General features: G+C 36.4%; 1 protein-coding gene across 4 annotated transcripts in view; it reads right to left on the bottom strand.

Moving 5' to 3' along the window:
- The window catches only part of MDH1B (malate dehydrogenase 1B), a 39,435-nt gene that overhangs the window by 21,470 nt on the left and 217 nt on the right, over positions 1 to 17,748 (bottom strand). For 2 of the 4 annotated variants that reach the window (XR_009155488.1, XM_058186374.1), the window contains exons 2-9: positions 16,040 to 16,152; positions 12,040 to 12,174; positions 10,408 to 10,550; positions 8,725 to 9,224; positions 7,655 to 7,796; positions 4,354 to 4,517; positions 2,654 to 2,793; positions 1,910 to 1,961 (exon numbers count right to left, since the gene is read on the bottom strand). Coding sequence is in view for 3 of the 4 variants with exons in the window: in XM_058186374.1 (XP_058042357.1) it covers positions 1,910 to 1,961; positions 2,654 to 2,793; positions 4,354 to 4,517; positions 7,655 to 7,796; positions 8,725 to 9,224; positions 10,408 to 10,550; positions 12,040 to 12,174; positions 16,040 to 16,152 (1,389 nt within the window). In the remaining variant the exon portion in view is untranslated. Of the gene's footprint in view, positions 1 to 1,909; positions 1,962 to 2,653; positions 2,794 to 4,353; positions 4,518 to 7,654; positions 7,797 to 8,724; positions 9,225 to 10,407; positions 10,551 to 12,039; positions 12,175 to 16,039; positions 16,153 to 17,686; positions 17,691 to 17,748 lie in introns of those variants that run through there. The other 2 variants (XM_058186396.1, XM_058186388.1) reach the window with 2 other exon arrangements.

Raw genomic sequence — 17,748 nt, 5'->3', positions numbered from 1 at the left:
TTTATGGGTTTTAACTGGGTTTTATTTTTTATATTTTAAAATACGGGCTTATAGAATAAGTTTTTTAATTGTTTTTATAGTGTATTTATGTGTCTATGTGTTTTTTAACTGCCTGTAAACCGCCCTGAGTCCTTCGGGAGATAGGGCGGTATATAAATATGATTAATAAATAAATAAATAAATAAATATTTAAAGTTAAGTGAAGACATTATTTTTCATTCAACCATTGCATGCTTCCCCTTTCCTTGCTCTGCCACCTGACCAATCTGAATCTAGTTTTCTAATTCACTACAAAAGGCAATGAAGTCTATGGCTTTTTCACAATAAACTAAGACAACACCATGTCTTTGATGGGAAAACCTCCTTTCCCAAAGCTCTGACTTGGCTGTGTATGCTTTATAACTCCACTCCTCTGTTCGCAATAAAATACCTTATGCCAACAGACTCCAAATTTTGGGCTTAGACAATTTAGAACTACGCAGACTTCAATCTGACCTAAGAATAGTACATAAAATTATCTACCACAATGTCCTACCTGTCAATGACTTCTTCAGCTTCAACCACAACAATACACAAGCAAATAATAGATACAAACTTAAGGTAAACCGCTCCAAACTTGATTGCAGAAAATATGACTTCAGTACCAGAGTGGTCAATGCCTGGAATGCACTACCTGACTCTGTAGTTTCTTCCCCAAACCCCCAAAACTTTAAGCTTAAACTGTCTACTGTTGACCTCACCCCATTCCTAAGAGGTCTGTAAGGGGCGTGCATAAGTGCACCCGCGTGCCTACTGTCCCTGTCCTAATATTCCTTTTTTACTTGCTCTTTTCATATATCCAAATTATGTTTATACTTTTACCTGTTATCTTATATGTGACTGACAAAATAATAATAATAAAAAAACCACGTAGCAACCCGTGGTTGATTCGCACAAATTATTTCTTTACTAGAAAATATGCTCCAGAACAATGCTCTGACAAGTCATCAACAATAAGAGTCTGTGCTTTTCTTGTTTTGTTATGAGAACAAAAGAAAGGATATTCTCATTTTATTTTGAAAGAAATTAAAATGTAGCCTTTTCTGCTTTTTCTTCTTTGTAAAAGGAATGTTCAATGAGAACATTTTCTATAAATGCCCAAAACTGCTGCAACATCTTTTTTAACTGAGAAAAAAAAGGTAGCATGGAAAAGATGGAGGAGAGGGGGTGGATTAGGGAGAAATGGGCAGGAGCTAAAGAATGGCATTATGGGGAGGCTGGGAAGAACTAGAACATAGAGTAGGATGAGGAAGAAAGAGTGGCGAGACAGAAGAAAATATGGTTAATAGGTAGGTAGGAAACGTAGCAGCAACTGAGCATATCAAAAAGAAAAGCTGCTGGGGGCAGGGTGGAATAGAGTGGGGAAGGTATGTAGAGTGCCTCACCCAAACAGGATTTATGAAGCCCAGAGGCGACATGTTTTGCAGTCCTATGGTAGTCAGTAGTCATAACTACTGATAACTATACAAAATGGTATGTGGGGAGGTCTTGAGGCCTCAACTATGAGGACAAATAAACACCTATACCACTCTAGTCTGAGAGTTGAAACAGCTAAAATGTAAACATATTTATTTCATCACTTTTTATAGAGTTTAAAAACTTGGTAATAGAATATTTATTTTTAAATTTGTTTTATATGTACTCTGTGATCTTATGCACTGGAGACAAATTCCTTGTGTGTCCAATCACACTTGGCCAATAAAAAATTCTATTCTATTCTATTCTATTCTGTTCTGTTCTGTTCTGTTCTGTTCTGTTCTGTTCTATTCGACTCTACTCTACTCTACTCTACTCTATTCTATTCTACTCTACTCTACTGTAAATGTCTTTTATACTGTTTGAGTACTAATAACTTGTTACTGATATTTACCTCTTCTTTGTGGATTAAGTTCTGCTACTTCACCTAAGGCAACTTGTTTTTCCTGAATAGAAAAAAAGCTGTATCAATTGGAAGTGATTTATAATAGCATTTATAATGACTTTATTAAGAATTTTTTCATTAATAAAATATGTGTCTCATATAAAAATAATGTACTTCTTCTAAACAGTTATCTGTTAATCTCATAAGAGTGAATTTGATTTTAACAGAAATTATAATTATAATTTCCACAGAATAATGTAATTTGTTATTTTTCAAATAATTTTTGCTAATTTTTATGTTTTACAGAAATATTTTACAAATATACCACATATTGCCATTGACCACAGATTATTTAAAAACCTTCAGCTTGTCTTTTTGAATTCACATTACAATAAAGATCTGTCAATTATTTCATGTAACATGTCCTATTATGTACATATTTTTTTTCTGTTGTCCACAATAAGCAGCTAACAAACCATCTAGAAAATAATTTTAATATAATAATTTTCAAATTTTCAAATTAATTTTAATGTTTAAACTTAAATGATATAAAAGAACTGGTCACTAGACTCTAAATGACTGTGTCTTCGTTGATTTTCAGATAAGGTTCACTTTGTAGAACAGCTATATCTTGATGAAAGCTTTCTAGATTATCCAAACTAAAAGAACAAATTATAAGAATAATTTGATATGAAAAATATGAATATATGAATATGAAAAAATGAATATATATACATAAAAATATGATTTTACCCGAATGAGATCACAAGCCAGGATTAGAAGATATGATTGAGTTTTTTCATTAATTTCTATTTCTGTAAAGATCTCCCAGCTGCCATTCTCAAACCTTACAGGCATTGAATAAACAATCCCCTCAGGCAGTCCAAATTGACCTAAGAAACAGAAGTAATTGACTTCAAAAGTATAAAATATACAAGTAACAAATAACAAATTAATACACAGATACTTTTTCTATTCCATTTGAGCATCACAAGAATACGATGCAAATCCCTCCATTCTGATTCTAAGAAAATAAAACAGAATGACTAGAACTGACTTTTAGCAATAAATACTCCTCTCTGGTCTAGGAATTACTGCTCTGATGGAGAGAGTAGAGGAGAATTGTTCTAATCACTATAACTTAGGTTTAATATACGTTTTCTAGACATAGTCACTAGTAGAGGTATAATGTAGAACAGGAGTGTCAAACTGGCAGCCCATGGGCCGGATGTGTCACAAACAGGCCATGCCCACCATGAAGGGAAAAAATGTCACAATACGTCACATGACAGCAACATCATGTGGCAAGTTTGACACCTGTAATCTAGAAGGTATTATAATATTTTACAAATCTAACGAAGTTATTAATAATAACTTGTAATAAAACCTTGTATTAAATCTTACTGATGCATGATTTCTTAGAAATCCATCTATAGAATCGGGAAAAACCCAACAGAGCACCATTATTATTGTTAACAACAACAATAATAATAGTCAATTATTATTATTTCTTACTGTATCAAGTTGCTCATTAAAAAAAACCTCTTAAATTACTTCACGTTCTCATTTTGCTTGAGGATCTCACATAATACTACCCCAAAATAGGGACCGATTATAAGTGCTGGGAACAGACTGATTGTTACAATAAATATTATAAATAGGCTATACATAAATGAACAAATATGAAATATGCATGTAGGCCAGAGAGCCAGATTAATTTGATGCCAGAACTATATGCAGATACATAGAACAACTCTTGGATATCCAAAAATATAATATCTGAGAAGCAGTTGCCATATTAAAGAAAGAAGGAAGAGTAGATGTAGATTTCATGCATATGTCTACTTTTATCAAAAATAAGGTGAACAATGGATAGAGACAGAAATTTTCATATGGATTAAATCTAACGTTCCTATTTCAGTTAGATTTTTAAATTGAGATTCAGAGAGTTGGCTCATGCTTAAAGTAGATCCTGTTAATCACAGGATAAAAACAGTTAATGTTGCAGAGGTTGTGAGTCCTAGTCCTGCCTTGGACACAAAGCCAGTTGGATGCTCAACCCTAAGGAAACAGGCAATGGCAAATCACTTCTGAAAAACCTTGGTAAGAAAACTGCAGGAACTTGACGAGGTAGTTTCCAGGAGTCATAACTGACTCAAAGGCACAAAATCATCACCATCATCACATTAATTATCAGTTTAATCCAAGAGGAGCGATTGGCGGCACCACTGGTATATGTATGGCTCCCCACCTGCAGCCCCTGCATCTGGATCACATGGCTAAAATGGTTGTGTATTTTACAGATGCAAGGCTTTAAAAACACAGTCATATCTGCCATCTTGATTTTTTTGACTTCCCTACAAGAATTCCCTGTTGAAAATATTCAGCTTTGGTGAAAAAGGCTTTAATGACACCAAAAGAAGTGGGTCAGAAAAGCTTTTCAAGACATTTACCTTCGCTAATTACTCCCAAGGAGATCATTTCTCCAGGAGGGGATCCTTGGTACCAGTATCTCAGCACAGTAGCGATTGTATGTGCAGATGCCATTCCTAAACCACGAGCTCCCCAAGAAGTTAAGGAACTCAGTGAAGCCACAAATTCAATTTGCATCCATTCACTGTTAACAAGAAATTACAGCTTTTTAAAAACATAATATAGAAAACAACTGTAAAAATGTCCTCTGACAAGATGGCTGACAATCAAGAAATTTAAATTAGCAGGAGGGGTCCTGGAGACAAGCTTCTGTGCTGGAGCTCTCTTCCTCCTGTCTCTCCTCCTGTAGAAGCAGCTATCCTTAAAAATAAAAATGCACCTTGTTATATTTAGAAAGCTGTTAAAACATTATTCAGATAGTCATTTTGGTATCAGAGACACAATAATTATAGTATTATGGAGTTAACTAAATATTATGACTTTAGAAACTGTATTGTCATGTGTTGTATTATACTTCTAAGCCACTTAGATTTGCCCAATACAGATGTCTGTAACAGATAAAAATTCAGGGAAACAGTATTCAGAAACAGTTTTGGTAGCAAAATGTGTCTTAAAATCAATGAAGTAGGACTTTAAAAGAACATTAGATTAAAGCTGGACAACCATTTCTGAAATGTTATAGAGTTTCCTGCCTGAGCAGGGGGTTGGACTAGAAGACTTCCAAGGTCCCTTCCAACTCTGTTATTCTGTATTCTGTAAAGTTGTTAATTACCAGAGCAGCCATAACATGATGTGGAAATATATATGGCAAGGAAAAAAAGCAAGAATTAATATTAAACTGCTTCAAGACTCTAAGACTAGAGGAGGATTTGGTCTACCAAACTGGGAACTTTATCACCAAGCAGTAATGTTAACTTGGGTTAAAGAATGGATTTTATTGAGAAATACAAGATCATTGATTTTGGAAGGACATGATTTGCAACTAGGTTGGCATGCTTTCTTATGGTATGGCAAAAATAGGATACATCGATACTTTCAGAGACATTGTGTAAGAAATGGCTTGTTAACAATATGGGAGAGAGTGAAAGAAAAACACTACATGGAAATATCAATGTGGCCTCCAACAATAGAAGTGTTGACACATCTGAATATAATTAATATGAGCAATATTGTATGTTATAAAGACATTTTAACTGAGAAGGGAGAGTTAAAACAGAAGCAAGAATTAGAAAAACAAGGGATTGAGACTGATTGGTACACAAGATTGCAAATACAATCAAGATATGATAAAGACTTGAAACAATATGGTTTTAATTTGGGGGAATCAGAGTTGGATCAGATACTGACTGGAAAGGATGAAAAAAATGATTAAAAATTGTATAATTATTTATTGCAAGTTAGACTAGAAGAGGAAGAAATAAAAGAGACAATGATAACTTGGGCGAAAAATTTTGGTTATGCAATAGAATTAGAGAAATGGCAGCAACTATGGGAAAGGAATTATAAATTGACAATGGCAATGGCATATAAGGAAAACCTATATAAAATGTTTTATAGATGGCACATGCCACCATAAAGACTAGCAAAAATGTTTAAAGATAAATCAACTAAATGTTGGAAATGCTTGAATTTGCCAGAGTCATATTATCATATGTGGTGGACATGTATAGAAGCAAAAAAACATTGGTTTACAATACAGACATGGTTAAAGGAAATGCTACACAATTTCATAGAATTAAAGCCAGAAATTTTCTTATTGGGTATCTTGCCAGAAAGATATAGCAAAGAAGTGTGCTTAATTATCTATGTAATAACAGGAGCAAGACTTGTATTGGAAGTTGGAGAGAATCCCATCAGAAGGTGAAGTAATAAAAAAGATCTTAGATTGTGCGGAAATGAATAGATTAATTTTAAGAATAAAAGATAAAGAGGAATCGGTGTATTTCAAGACATGGGAAAGATTTTATGTAGTTAGAAAAGATACAGAAATAAAAGACAATAAATAAACAATGTTAATAAATGGAAAATAAATGAGAAAAATGGTAACGAAGAAATAGAACCCAGATATTGCCAAAATAGATGGAAAAGGGGGAGGGGGGATGAAGAAGAGAAGATTATAGATATAAATGTACAATCATGAAATGATGGATTGGATAAAATAGAAAAGAAATTGGAAAGAAAGTATATATTATCAGAAGATTGGAGTTGCTCGGAACAAGGGAAATAATATACAACAAGGAAGAAAGAAAGAAGAGAGGAATAGAAGGTAAGATAGAGGAGGTGAAGGAGAGAGAGGGATGGAAGAAAGGAGAAGGAGAGGAAGATAATTACGGGATAAGAGTAGGAGAGAAGGTGAGAAAGGAGGGAAAGAGAAGAGGAGTGGGGGAAAGGAAAGGGAAGTAGGTATGAGGAAGGAAAGGAGGAGGAAGAAGGTTGGAAAAGAGAAGGAGGGAGGGAAAAGAGAAGAAGAAAATTTGTTGTAAAACGAAGGGAAAGAAAGGGTAGAAGAGCAACTCCAAAGGTAATTAAAAAGTTTTATTTTTGTGCTTTCTTTAGAGAGAATATGTATGATTACCTATGAATAAGAAAATGTACATTTATAATATGTGTATAAGAAAAATAAAAAATAAAAAACTTTTTATAATTACCAAGGCAGCCCATTTATTTACTTTTTAATACCATAATCTTGATTATTTTAAAGGAAAATACCAAGTTTTAGGTCATGACATTCTTTAATAATACAGCATTACATACAGGGTTAGAAATATCACAAAAATTTTAATTTGTACTAGAGTTCTAGAACTCTGTTGATAGAAATAAAGATATAGCAACGTGCCTAATATAAAAAAATATTTACATATTTTTTTACTGCTAATCATTTTGGGTGTTGAACATAAAAATATTGATGTTACAAGGCAATTTTAAATTTAGGTAAACAGCACTTTACCTTTAATATCAGTCACAAAATATCTAGAAAATTAAATGTAGGAAATCTAAAGATAATTGTGAAAAGGCTCAGACATATACAGCATTTTTAAAGACAATAGTGCAAAGGCAGATATACTTTAGTACAGCCAAAGGCCAGCAGTTCCATAGCACATAATTCTTTATTATCTCATTTTTCAAGTTCAGTTAAATGCTGCTTTTCTTTTTGACTGCAACAAAGGGCCAAAAAAAGAATTTTAAAGGACTAAAGGAATGTGAAATAGGTTAAGGACTGAAGCAGCTTTATATGGCACAAACACTTTATACATTTTCTATGTTTCTATATGTTTCAAGAAATGCATAATACCATTTTTTAAAAAAAATCAGAAAGAATACCGATCAAATAGCACATCCAACAAAGGACGAAAAAACCTTGGTGGGCCCCAGATGGCACTGTCATATCTATATAGCTCTGTTTTACTCAGATCAACGAAGCTATTGCCACTGATGTTCCCCCAAACAATGAGGTTTTTTATTCCTGTTGAAGACAACAATGGAAAATTGAAAAAAGACTAACAAAATGAAAGATTAACTTATTCCAGCATCCTATCTGGCACTAAAATACCTCAAACCCATAAGCAGTCAATAATGGTCCCAGTAACCATTCCCCAGCATATAGTTTTTCTAATTTGGAGGTGCCATATAGTCAACATGGTCACCAGCATAAATAACAAGTATCCTTTGTGTGGTCTTTATTTGAGTCATTCACATTCTCTTTCCTAAAGCACCAGAATTCCTTTACATTGATGCATAATATTGAACAACTTGCCTTCTGTGTATATCCAATCCCTCAAAATGAAAATCATTAGTATGAAATCATACTATTACTATTTAGAATCCATTTATCACCTCATGAATTAGGATCCTTCCATAAGCCTTTAGAGAGAATAGTGGATGATTTAGGAGGGGAGCATCTGCACTTCATTTCCATGGCCCTGACTCCAATTTTCCTGGGAATATGTAGAGAGGGATTTTACAATCCTGTTCCCCTAGAGTGTAAGAGGAACACACATGGACTGATCTGCAAGATTTTGTTATTATAGACTATCTCAATGAAGTATGAGACTAATCTTCTTGTGGAATCTCTTTCCTGATCTATCTGTTCAGGAAGGGTGACATTAACATTGGAAATCTTCCCAAGTTCCCTTTTCTCCCTCTTATACCCAGGGAGCCAGCAGGAGAGGACAGGTAGAAATAGTCTAGGTCTCTTCCTAACACTCTTGTGGCTCTCCGGATTTAACATGTTTCTTTTGCCCCCTACTGTTTACCTAATAGTCTCTTCTCCCAGGTTATCTCTCTGGACCTCTACATACTTACTTTAATTTTCATTTATAGTTTGTCTTTGTTAGTTTTAAACATGAGACAAAAATAGTTCAAACTAATTCAATGATCAATCTGTTACATACCTGCTGGGTGCATTTGCATTTTTCTTGCTACCATAGCTTTGGCTTCACTTTCCAATAACATGGCAAGAGTGATAATATTTCTAGGATTTATAGAGGGTGCATATGTCATAAGCATTAATGACTTAAGGTTGGTAAAGGTTTTTCCCATCACAATAATTTTGACATTGCTTTTGGCATTCTGCTCTATCAAAGGGCCATATATTTTACATTGATCAGTCACTTGGTGGATACAGTGTTCGACTGTTGGGATTGTTTCCTGTAGGATGTCATCAAACAAAACAATGATATCAGCATCAAGGAAAATCTCCTCCAGTTCAGTATGTAAAGTGACACTACGAAGGACTGGGGATGCTAAATCTTGAGTCTCCATAACAATACCCCAAAGAATGTCTTTGAAAATACTTCTGTCAAACAAATGAAGGCTTATTTCAGTTTCCATTCCAAATATTTCACCATTAGTTAATAACGGGATCAGATGATAACAAGCAGGACTGCATGCTCTGATTAAGAAAAAAAGCAATAAGGAAAACCATTAATTCTGAAGCATTTGGTATCCACAGAATTTATTTTTCCACAGAAAATAAATTTTCTATTTTTCCACAGAAAAATAAATTTTCCACAGAAAATAAATTTTCCACAGAATTTATTTTTCACTTCACTGTGGGCAAGTTGGCGGTAATAGTGAAATTTTGCAAAGCAAGTGGCAAGAAAGGGAAACCAAAGCCTCTTAATCAATCAAATCCCTCACATATTAGTATGTATGTATGTAATCTATATATGTAAATATTGAAAGGATAACTGCATATTACATAGCAAATACTCTATGTGTTGCTGTCTTCTGGTTTAGTCCATGCTATCATAAACATCTGGAATGGGGGTGAACTAATTCAGAGAAGAACAACTGCACTGGCAGAGATTTTCCTCCGTGTGATATATAAAGTACTTTCCTCCTTTTTTAAAGAGAAATTTTGAAAGATAACTGGGGAGATTTTTATCCTATCTTTCAAATAAAACAAAGCTTTCATGTAGTTTCCTTGGTAACAATATGCTTGCATTGCCTTCTTCCAACAGATTTTTTGAATTTGCCATTCTAACCCATAGCCTAGAATCTAGATTTCCTGGTGATTTTCCATCCAAATGCCAATCAAGCTTAACTTTTTGTTAGTAACCAAATTCAGTTATATGATCTGACAAAAATTAACCCCTTCACCAAACATTTGTACCTATCTGTTTAGCACAGTTGAACATATATTTGCCTTAGGAGAGTATATACAAACATGTAAGAAACATAAATGATAAATATCTGGGAATTTCCCCATTTTCTTCAATCCCACCCCCCCGCAAAAAAAAGGTGGAACAAAAGAAAACCAATTCAATGGCAATAACACATCCTGGAATCAGCAAAAATTTACCAATTCCTATTTTGAGCCAACTAAGCAGCATGGTCAAGCATGCTGGCATGATGGCAAGGACAGCTAACGGACAATGGCAATCTGCAGTTGGACATTAAAGAGGAATTATCCAAATTCTTGAATGCCAATTTGGCAATCTTAGAATCACAACAAAAGAACGCTCTCACTGGTTTATGTGATTCCAGTTCAGCAAATATGACTCTGTAACCGTTAGTAAGAAAAAATGAATTAACATTTTTCAGACTCTGTTGTTTCTTTTTCACCTTCTCACCTATTAAGCCAAATGTGCAAGGGATTGATAAGACTTTTTAGTTCTTTCTCTTCTGCTTCAATTTCTATGCAAGTCTGCAAGTTCTCATTAGCTATTAGTAACATCTCTTCAGTCATCATATCTGATGTGATGTTATAATATTGCTGAAGATCAAAAAGATTCATCAATAAATATCAAGTTATCTCAAATTCTGAAGACCAAAATACATTTGATTGCAAAAATATAGAAATAGTAATAATAACAGAATAGGGAGAGCAATTTAAATTTATGACATTAAGTGTCCAAGAAGAACAGTATATATGTAAATAGTAAAATAACATAACATGGGAAGCAGATTTTAGTTTTGTCAGGTTTTATTTTTGCCAGACCCTTATTTCTGATATGGAGTCAAGAGCAAAGACATATTCTTAGAGTTTAACAATATGGTGCCTGTGGACATTTCTTGATCGATGGATTTGATTTAAATCCAGATTTGAACTTACTTCAGAGTTCCCACAAAAAATCTAGTGACTCCATGGACATGCATACAGTTTTACCAGGGGAAGTGCAGAAGTGTTTTATTTTCTTCCCAATTTAATCTATAGCTCTGGGATTTTCTGATGGTTTTCCTTTCAAGTCCTAATTCTGCATAGCTTTTCAAGATTGGTCAATTGGTTAGCTGCTACTACCATATTGGCAGTTTACTTCCTCAAAATCCAGTCATCATTGTACTTAGTTTTCTTCATTGCAACATCTTTACATTCCGTTATTGCCATTTTTAAGTAACTGGGAAACAAAAACTCTACTACATATCACCCATTAATCTAGATCAGAGTTCCACCAATTATCTTGATATATATATTATCTTGATATACATATCAATTATCCAAGATAATTGAATTATTTAGAATTATTATTATTAGAATTATTTTATCTAATGAATAAAGTTCTACAATTATATACTTGTTACAAATATTTTGCTGATTACCAAAATTGATTCATTATTTTTTCAAATAACTTCCTGTTTACTGCCCTTTTCCATTTACTTTAACAAACTGTTCTATCCCTTTATATCATGGGTATATGGGGTACTCAAGCCCCATGGGTTGGATGTGGCCCGTGAGTTGCTTAGATCTGGCCCGCGCATGGCCCGCCCAAGCTCTGTTTTAGCTGGCAAAGGATGCAGGAGGCTGTCGCAGCCAAAAATGAAGCCCTGGAGGGCCACATATGCCCCACCCGAGCTCCGTTTTCGCTGGCAGAGTGCTAGCAAAACAAACAACTAGCAAAAGTGGCCTTTGATCACACGAGTGACGTTGAGCTTCCCATGCCCACCCTAACCATGCTCCCGCCATTCCCCCTGAAGTCAAACCCAATCCTGATGTGTCCTTCAATAAAATCAAGTTTGACACCTCTGCTTTATATTATCTGTTTCAAATGTCCTTCAATGAGATTCAGATATTTTACTGATATATTTAAATTCCCATTCACTAATTCCCTAACAGTTTTAATTAAGCTGACTGTAGCATTGTATGGTTAAACATACTGTATACTGAAATTTGGTCAGTCTGAAAATAAATAAAAACAGATTGATGAGTAAGGAAAAGAAGCTAGCAGGAAAATCAATATGCAACAAGTCTATATGCAAATTTTTACCTGAGCATGTTCTAGAAATTCATTGAATCCTCCTAGAAGAAGGCCCTTTCCGCCACGGTCCAATAGTTCTCTCCAAATAATTGGGGAACGTTTGTGTTTCCAGCCATTCTCATTACAGATCTCCTGAAGCCACTTCTAAAGATAAATGCCCTCAAATTAAGCATAACATGAAATGCTAATATGCACAGATCCATAAATGGCTTTATGGATTTAACTGCCTTGTTGAAATAATCATCCTTACATTTCCTACAATTATCCAAACATTCTCCCTTCATACAGTATAAGAGGCTAGTGTTAAGAATATATTTCTGAATAGAATCTATGAATGTGGATGCTAGCAAACTCATCGGGATGGAAGAAAGCTCACATACTAACAAAGCAACTTGCCTACCTCATAACATTTGGCACCCATGTCTCAAAGGTACTTTTGGGAGGCAACTGGACTTTCCAGTTTTTCTATGAAGACATTTCATTTCTCATCCAAGAAGCTACTTCAGCTCTAACCAGATGGTGGGAAAGGGAAGGATTTATATTTATTTATTTATTTCGATTTTTATACCGCCCTTCTCCCGAAGGACTCAGGGCGGTGTACAGCCAAGTAAAATTCAATATATAAACATTAAAAGAAAGTTAAAAAGCATATTATAATGTGGCCCAAATTTTGAAACAAATTTAAATCTTAAAATATAAATAACCCCAGTAAAATTTCAGTCCAGTCCCGCTTGAATAAATAGGTGCGTTTTCAGCTCACAGCGAAAGGTCTGAAGATCAGGCACTTGACGTAAGCCAGGGGGAAGTTCATTCCAAAGCGTAGGAGCTCCTACAGAGAAGGCCCTTCCCCTGGGGACCGCCAACCGACATTGCTTCCATTCCATTGATATTCCATTCCCCACCATCCTGTCAGAGCTGAAGAAGCTTCTTAGATGAGAAGCGAAATGTCTTCAAAGAAAAACCAGAGTCCAGTTGCCTCTTGAAAAAATACCTTTAGGACAACCATGACCTGGATGACTGAGAATCTCCATAGACATTTGGCACCCATATTTGAGCGCCCAGAGTCAGCTCAGTCTGCAGATGAAATACATTCACAATTTTTGATTTACATAGTTATGAAATGGGAAGAGACATTTTCATCATTTGGTCCAATTCCCTTCTCACTAAAGAATCCACATTATTCCTTGGGGGGAAAAAACCTACACATCTTTGCTGAAAATACTTTCAGTGAAAGACACCTCATCACAGCCTAAGGTATTCTGTTTTCTTGCAATTTCTATCAACTAATTTTACCTAAGCACTCTGGAGTTAAGGAAGAATTGCACTTTATTCAAGAAATTATTTCCCCTTAAACTTCCCTTTTTAGGTTAAACCTTGACATACACATACACGTATTAATGTGGTTATATTAGGCAATGCTAATATAACCACATTAATAGAACTGGAACCATACAAAATAAAGGAAAACAGAGTCTGGTTAAATACTGTATATGTGCACTCAAGTATCTTAATCAATAATTGTTCATTTTCAGTATTTTAGGATAAAAACACAAAATATATTCTATGATAATCTATTAATACCTCGATTAACTGCTTTAACTGACATCCAATTATAAATAGGTTCTAGACAAATGTAGCAACATCCACTAGTGGACAATATATTCACTTCATTTTGCCACTAATTTGTGGAGTATTTTTTTATCTCTGACTTGTTACCTAAATTATGTCATTCTTTCTAAAGAAACAAAAATCTAATTTGTCTGTTTAAACTGAAGCAAAACAGATGAAGCTTTTGTGTATCCTCAATGTGACTTTTATCCATCAATAAATATTAAAGCCATAAAAAGCTACTGTAGATTTCCCAAACTTTATTTATGTCTCTAAACCATCATACATTTGATGTTACAAATAACCAAACTCAAAGATTAGTAGAATTCATTAGCTTTCTTCATCAGTTTCCATATAACTATCTTTATGCACTGTATATTTATCCCATCTCTCTCTTCTGCTACCTGAAAAGATATTTCTTTTGGTTAATGGATTCCAAAAGTAGAGAATCTCATTAGCAAACCAGACTGAAATAATGCTCAGCTCCGGGACAGTCTGGACCGAAATTGGGATGATCCAAGCAAGGGAGAGGAGGCACGACTTGTCGAGTCTGTTTGGGATGAGTTTGACCCTGTGGCTCCCGAGGACGTGGACAGGTTGTTGGGGAGGCTTCACGCCACGACATGTTTACTGGACCCGTGCCCTTCCTGGCTAGTACTGGCCACTCAGGAGGTGACACGAGGCTGGCTCCAGAGAATTAACAACGCTTCTTTGTTGGAAGGGGTTTTCCCTGCCGCCTTGAAAGAGGCGGTGGTGAGACCCCTCCTCAAGAAGCCCTCCCTGGACCCAGCTATTTTGGGTAATTATCGTCCAGTCTCCAACCTTCGCTTTGTTGCGAAGGTTGTAGAGTGTGCTGTGGCGCGACAGCTACCCCAATACCTGGATGAAGATGTCTATCTAGACCCGTTCCAGTCCGGCTTCCGACCCGGATACAGCACGGAGACAGCTTTGGTCGCATTGGTGGATGATCTCTGGAGGGCCAGGGACAGGGGTTATTCCTCTGCCCTGGTCCTATTAGACCTCTCAGCGGCTTTTGATACCATCGACCATGGTATCTTGCTGCGCCGGTTGGGGGGATTGGGAGTGGGAGGCACCGTATATCGGTGGTTCTCCTCCTATCTCTCCGACCGGTCGCAGACGGTGTTGACAGGGGGGCAGAGGTCGACCGCGAGGTGCCTCACTTATGGGGTGCCGCAGGGGTCGATTCTCTCGCCCCTTCTGTTCAACATCTACATGAAGCCGTTGGGTGAGATCATCAGTGGCTTCGGGGTGGGATACCAGCAGTACGCGGATGACACCCAGCTGTACTTTTCCACCCCGGGCCACCCCAATGAAGTTGTTGAAGTGCTGTCCCGGTGTTTGGAAGCCGTACGGGTCTGGATGGGGAGAAACAGGCTCAAGCTTAATCCCTCCAAGACGGAGTGGCTGTGGATGCCGGCATCCCGATTCAGTCAGCTGCAGCCGCAGCTGACTGTTGGAGGCGAGTTACTGGCCCCAAAGGATAGGGTGCGCAACTTAGGTGTCCTCCTGGATGAACGGCTGTCGTTTGAAGATCATTTGACGGCCGTCTCCAGGAGGGCCTTCCACCAGGTTCGCCTGGTCCGGCAGTTGCGCCCCTTCCTTGATTGGGATGCCTTGTGCACAGTCACTCATGCGCTCGTTACCTCTCGCTTGGATTATTGTAATGCTCTCTATATGGGGCTCCCCTTGAAGTGCACTCGGAGGCTTCAGTTAGTCCAGAATGCAGCTGCGCGGGTGATAGAGGGAGCTACTCGTAGCTCCCACGTAACACCGCTCCTGCGCAGACTGCACTGGCTACCTGTGGCCTTTCGAGTGCACTTTAAGGTTTTGGTTACGACCTTTAAAGCGCTCCATGGCTTAGGGCCTGGGTACTTACGGGACCGCCTGCTGTTACCACATGCCTCCCACCGACCCGTACGCTCTCATAGAGAGGGACTTCTCAGGGTGCCGTCCGCCAAACAATGTCGGCTGGCGGCCCCCAGGGGAAGGGCCTTCTCTGTGGGGGCTCCCACACTCTGGAACGAGCTTCCCCCGGGTTTACGCCAAATACCGGACCTTCGGACATTCCGTCGCGAACTGAAGACACATCTTTTCATTCGCACGGGGCTGGCTTGAATTGAATTTTATCAATTTTAAATTACTCTATTAATTAATTTTAAATGGGGTTTTAGTTTTTTATATATTTTAACTTTTCAGGCTAGTTTTAAAATAAGTTTTTTAATTTGCATTTTAAATTGTACATTGTATTACCTGTTTTACTTTTGCCTGTACACCGCCCTGAGTCCTTCGGGAGAAGGGCGGTATAAAAATCAAATAAATAAATAAATAAATAAATAAATAAATAAATAAATAAATAAATAAATAAATAAATAAATGTTACCTCCCAGTTGTCAGGATGTTGAACTATCTTGTGTATCCTGAAGTTAGGCAAATTTTTCAGCAGATAATCAGCTAGGAGTTCTGCCTTAGCATAGTAGGGGCAATCTGCTCTACCTGGAAATTAAGTAGTTAATAAAAATTGTACACAATTATAAACATGTGATTTATTTATTGGATTTACTGTATTTCCCAACTTTCATTCAAGAGCCCAAAACAATATGTAGAATGCCACTTCTTCCTATTTCCCCCATAGTAATCATCCAGTAAGGGAGGTGGGCTGAAAGAGAAGGACTCATCCAAAGTCATGAGAAACTTCTATGGTTGAGGGTGGATTAGAACTTGGGTCCTCCACATCCTAATCCAAACTTTGACCAGTGCAGAGTCATGGTAATGTTGAAGTAATTTGATATAAAAAATTAAAGAACATCAGAGTGTAATGATGATCAAACTAGACCAACAACACATTATTTCAAGACACAATATTCATATACGACTTTGATAGATTTTATTGAAATAATTTATAAAATAGTACTTAAACAATTCATGGAATTTGTTTTAGTTTGATTTTGCAGTCCTTGGTTGATAGAAGACATTGAAAACAAACCAGAAAACAGGTTAAAGTTAGTTTATATAATTGTGCCTACTGTATTTAAGCAGCAAAAAATTCAGAAGACTGGAAACAAATATTTAAAAGTTTATATCTCCCTTTGCTGCTATCTAGCAGTTGAATGGATTGTGGTGCCCAGATATAGCAGGCCTAATATTGAACAATGTTTCTGACAAAGAAGATATGTCTGTTCCATAATGTTAAGTCGTGATTTAAGATTTATTGAATAATCCACAACAGGCTGAATCTATACAATGTTAAATCATTTTAATGGCTGTTCATACAACCCGGAATGCTACAACCAAAAATCCCAAATTAGATTTATTTATTTATTTATTTAATCATATTTGTATACCGCCCTATCTCCCGAGGGACTCAGGGCGGTTAACAGGCACTTAAAAACACATAAATACAGAGTAAAAACAATTAAAAAACTTATTCTAAAAGCCAAATATTTAAAAATATAAAAATAAAACCCAGTTTAAAACCCGTAAATTTAAAATCTAACTCAGTCCTGCGCAAATAAATAAGTGTGTTTTAAGCTCGCAGCGGAAGGTCCGAAGGTCCGGAAGATTTTAAGCCTTAACCCCTAAATTTGGTTTGCTTAATTTATTTTGTCTTGCTAAATTACTTTAGCTTAGGTAGGACAGTAGGACCCCAATCAATTACTGTTGCTTTGCACTATCTATTTATGGATTTGGGTTTTTCTCTTGCAACTTGACAAGTCTTTTGGAGGCTTACAAATATAATAAAAAATAAAAACAAGAAATAGCCAGTTTGGTATAGTGATTAAGGCATTAATCTAGAAATCGGGAGACAGCGAGTTCTAGTCCCACTTTAGGCAGAAACCAAACTGCGTGACTTTGGGCCAGTCACTCTCTCTCAGCCTTAGAAAGGAGGCAATGGCAAACTGAAATCTTGCCAAGAAAGCTGCAGGGACTCTAGGCAGTCTCTGAGAGTCGAACACGACTGAATGGAAGAAGAAGAAAAAAATACTTGTCCTAGATAAAAACTACTCGATTATTCTCGTCTTGCACCCACCAGTCTGGGCGATCTACAAAGAAGCATGAAACCAACAAGAATTCAAGGGGGAAAAGGCGACG

Source organism: Ahaetulla prasina, chromosome 1, assembly GCF_028640845.1.
Source record: "Ahaetulla prasina isolate Xishuangbanna chromosome 1, ASM2864084v1, whole genome shotgun sequence".
Taxonomy (NCBI): domain Eukaryota; kingdom Metazoa; phylum Chordata; class Lepidosauria; order Squamata; family Colubridae; genus Ahaetulla; species Ahaetulla prasina.
Note: the sequence above shows the minus strand (reverse complement) of the source record. Positions and strands in the feature narration are given on the sequence as shown.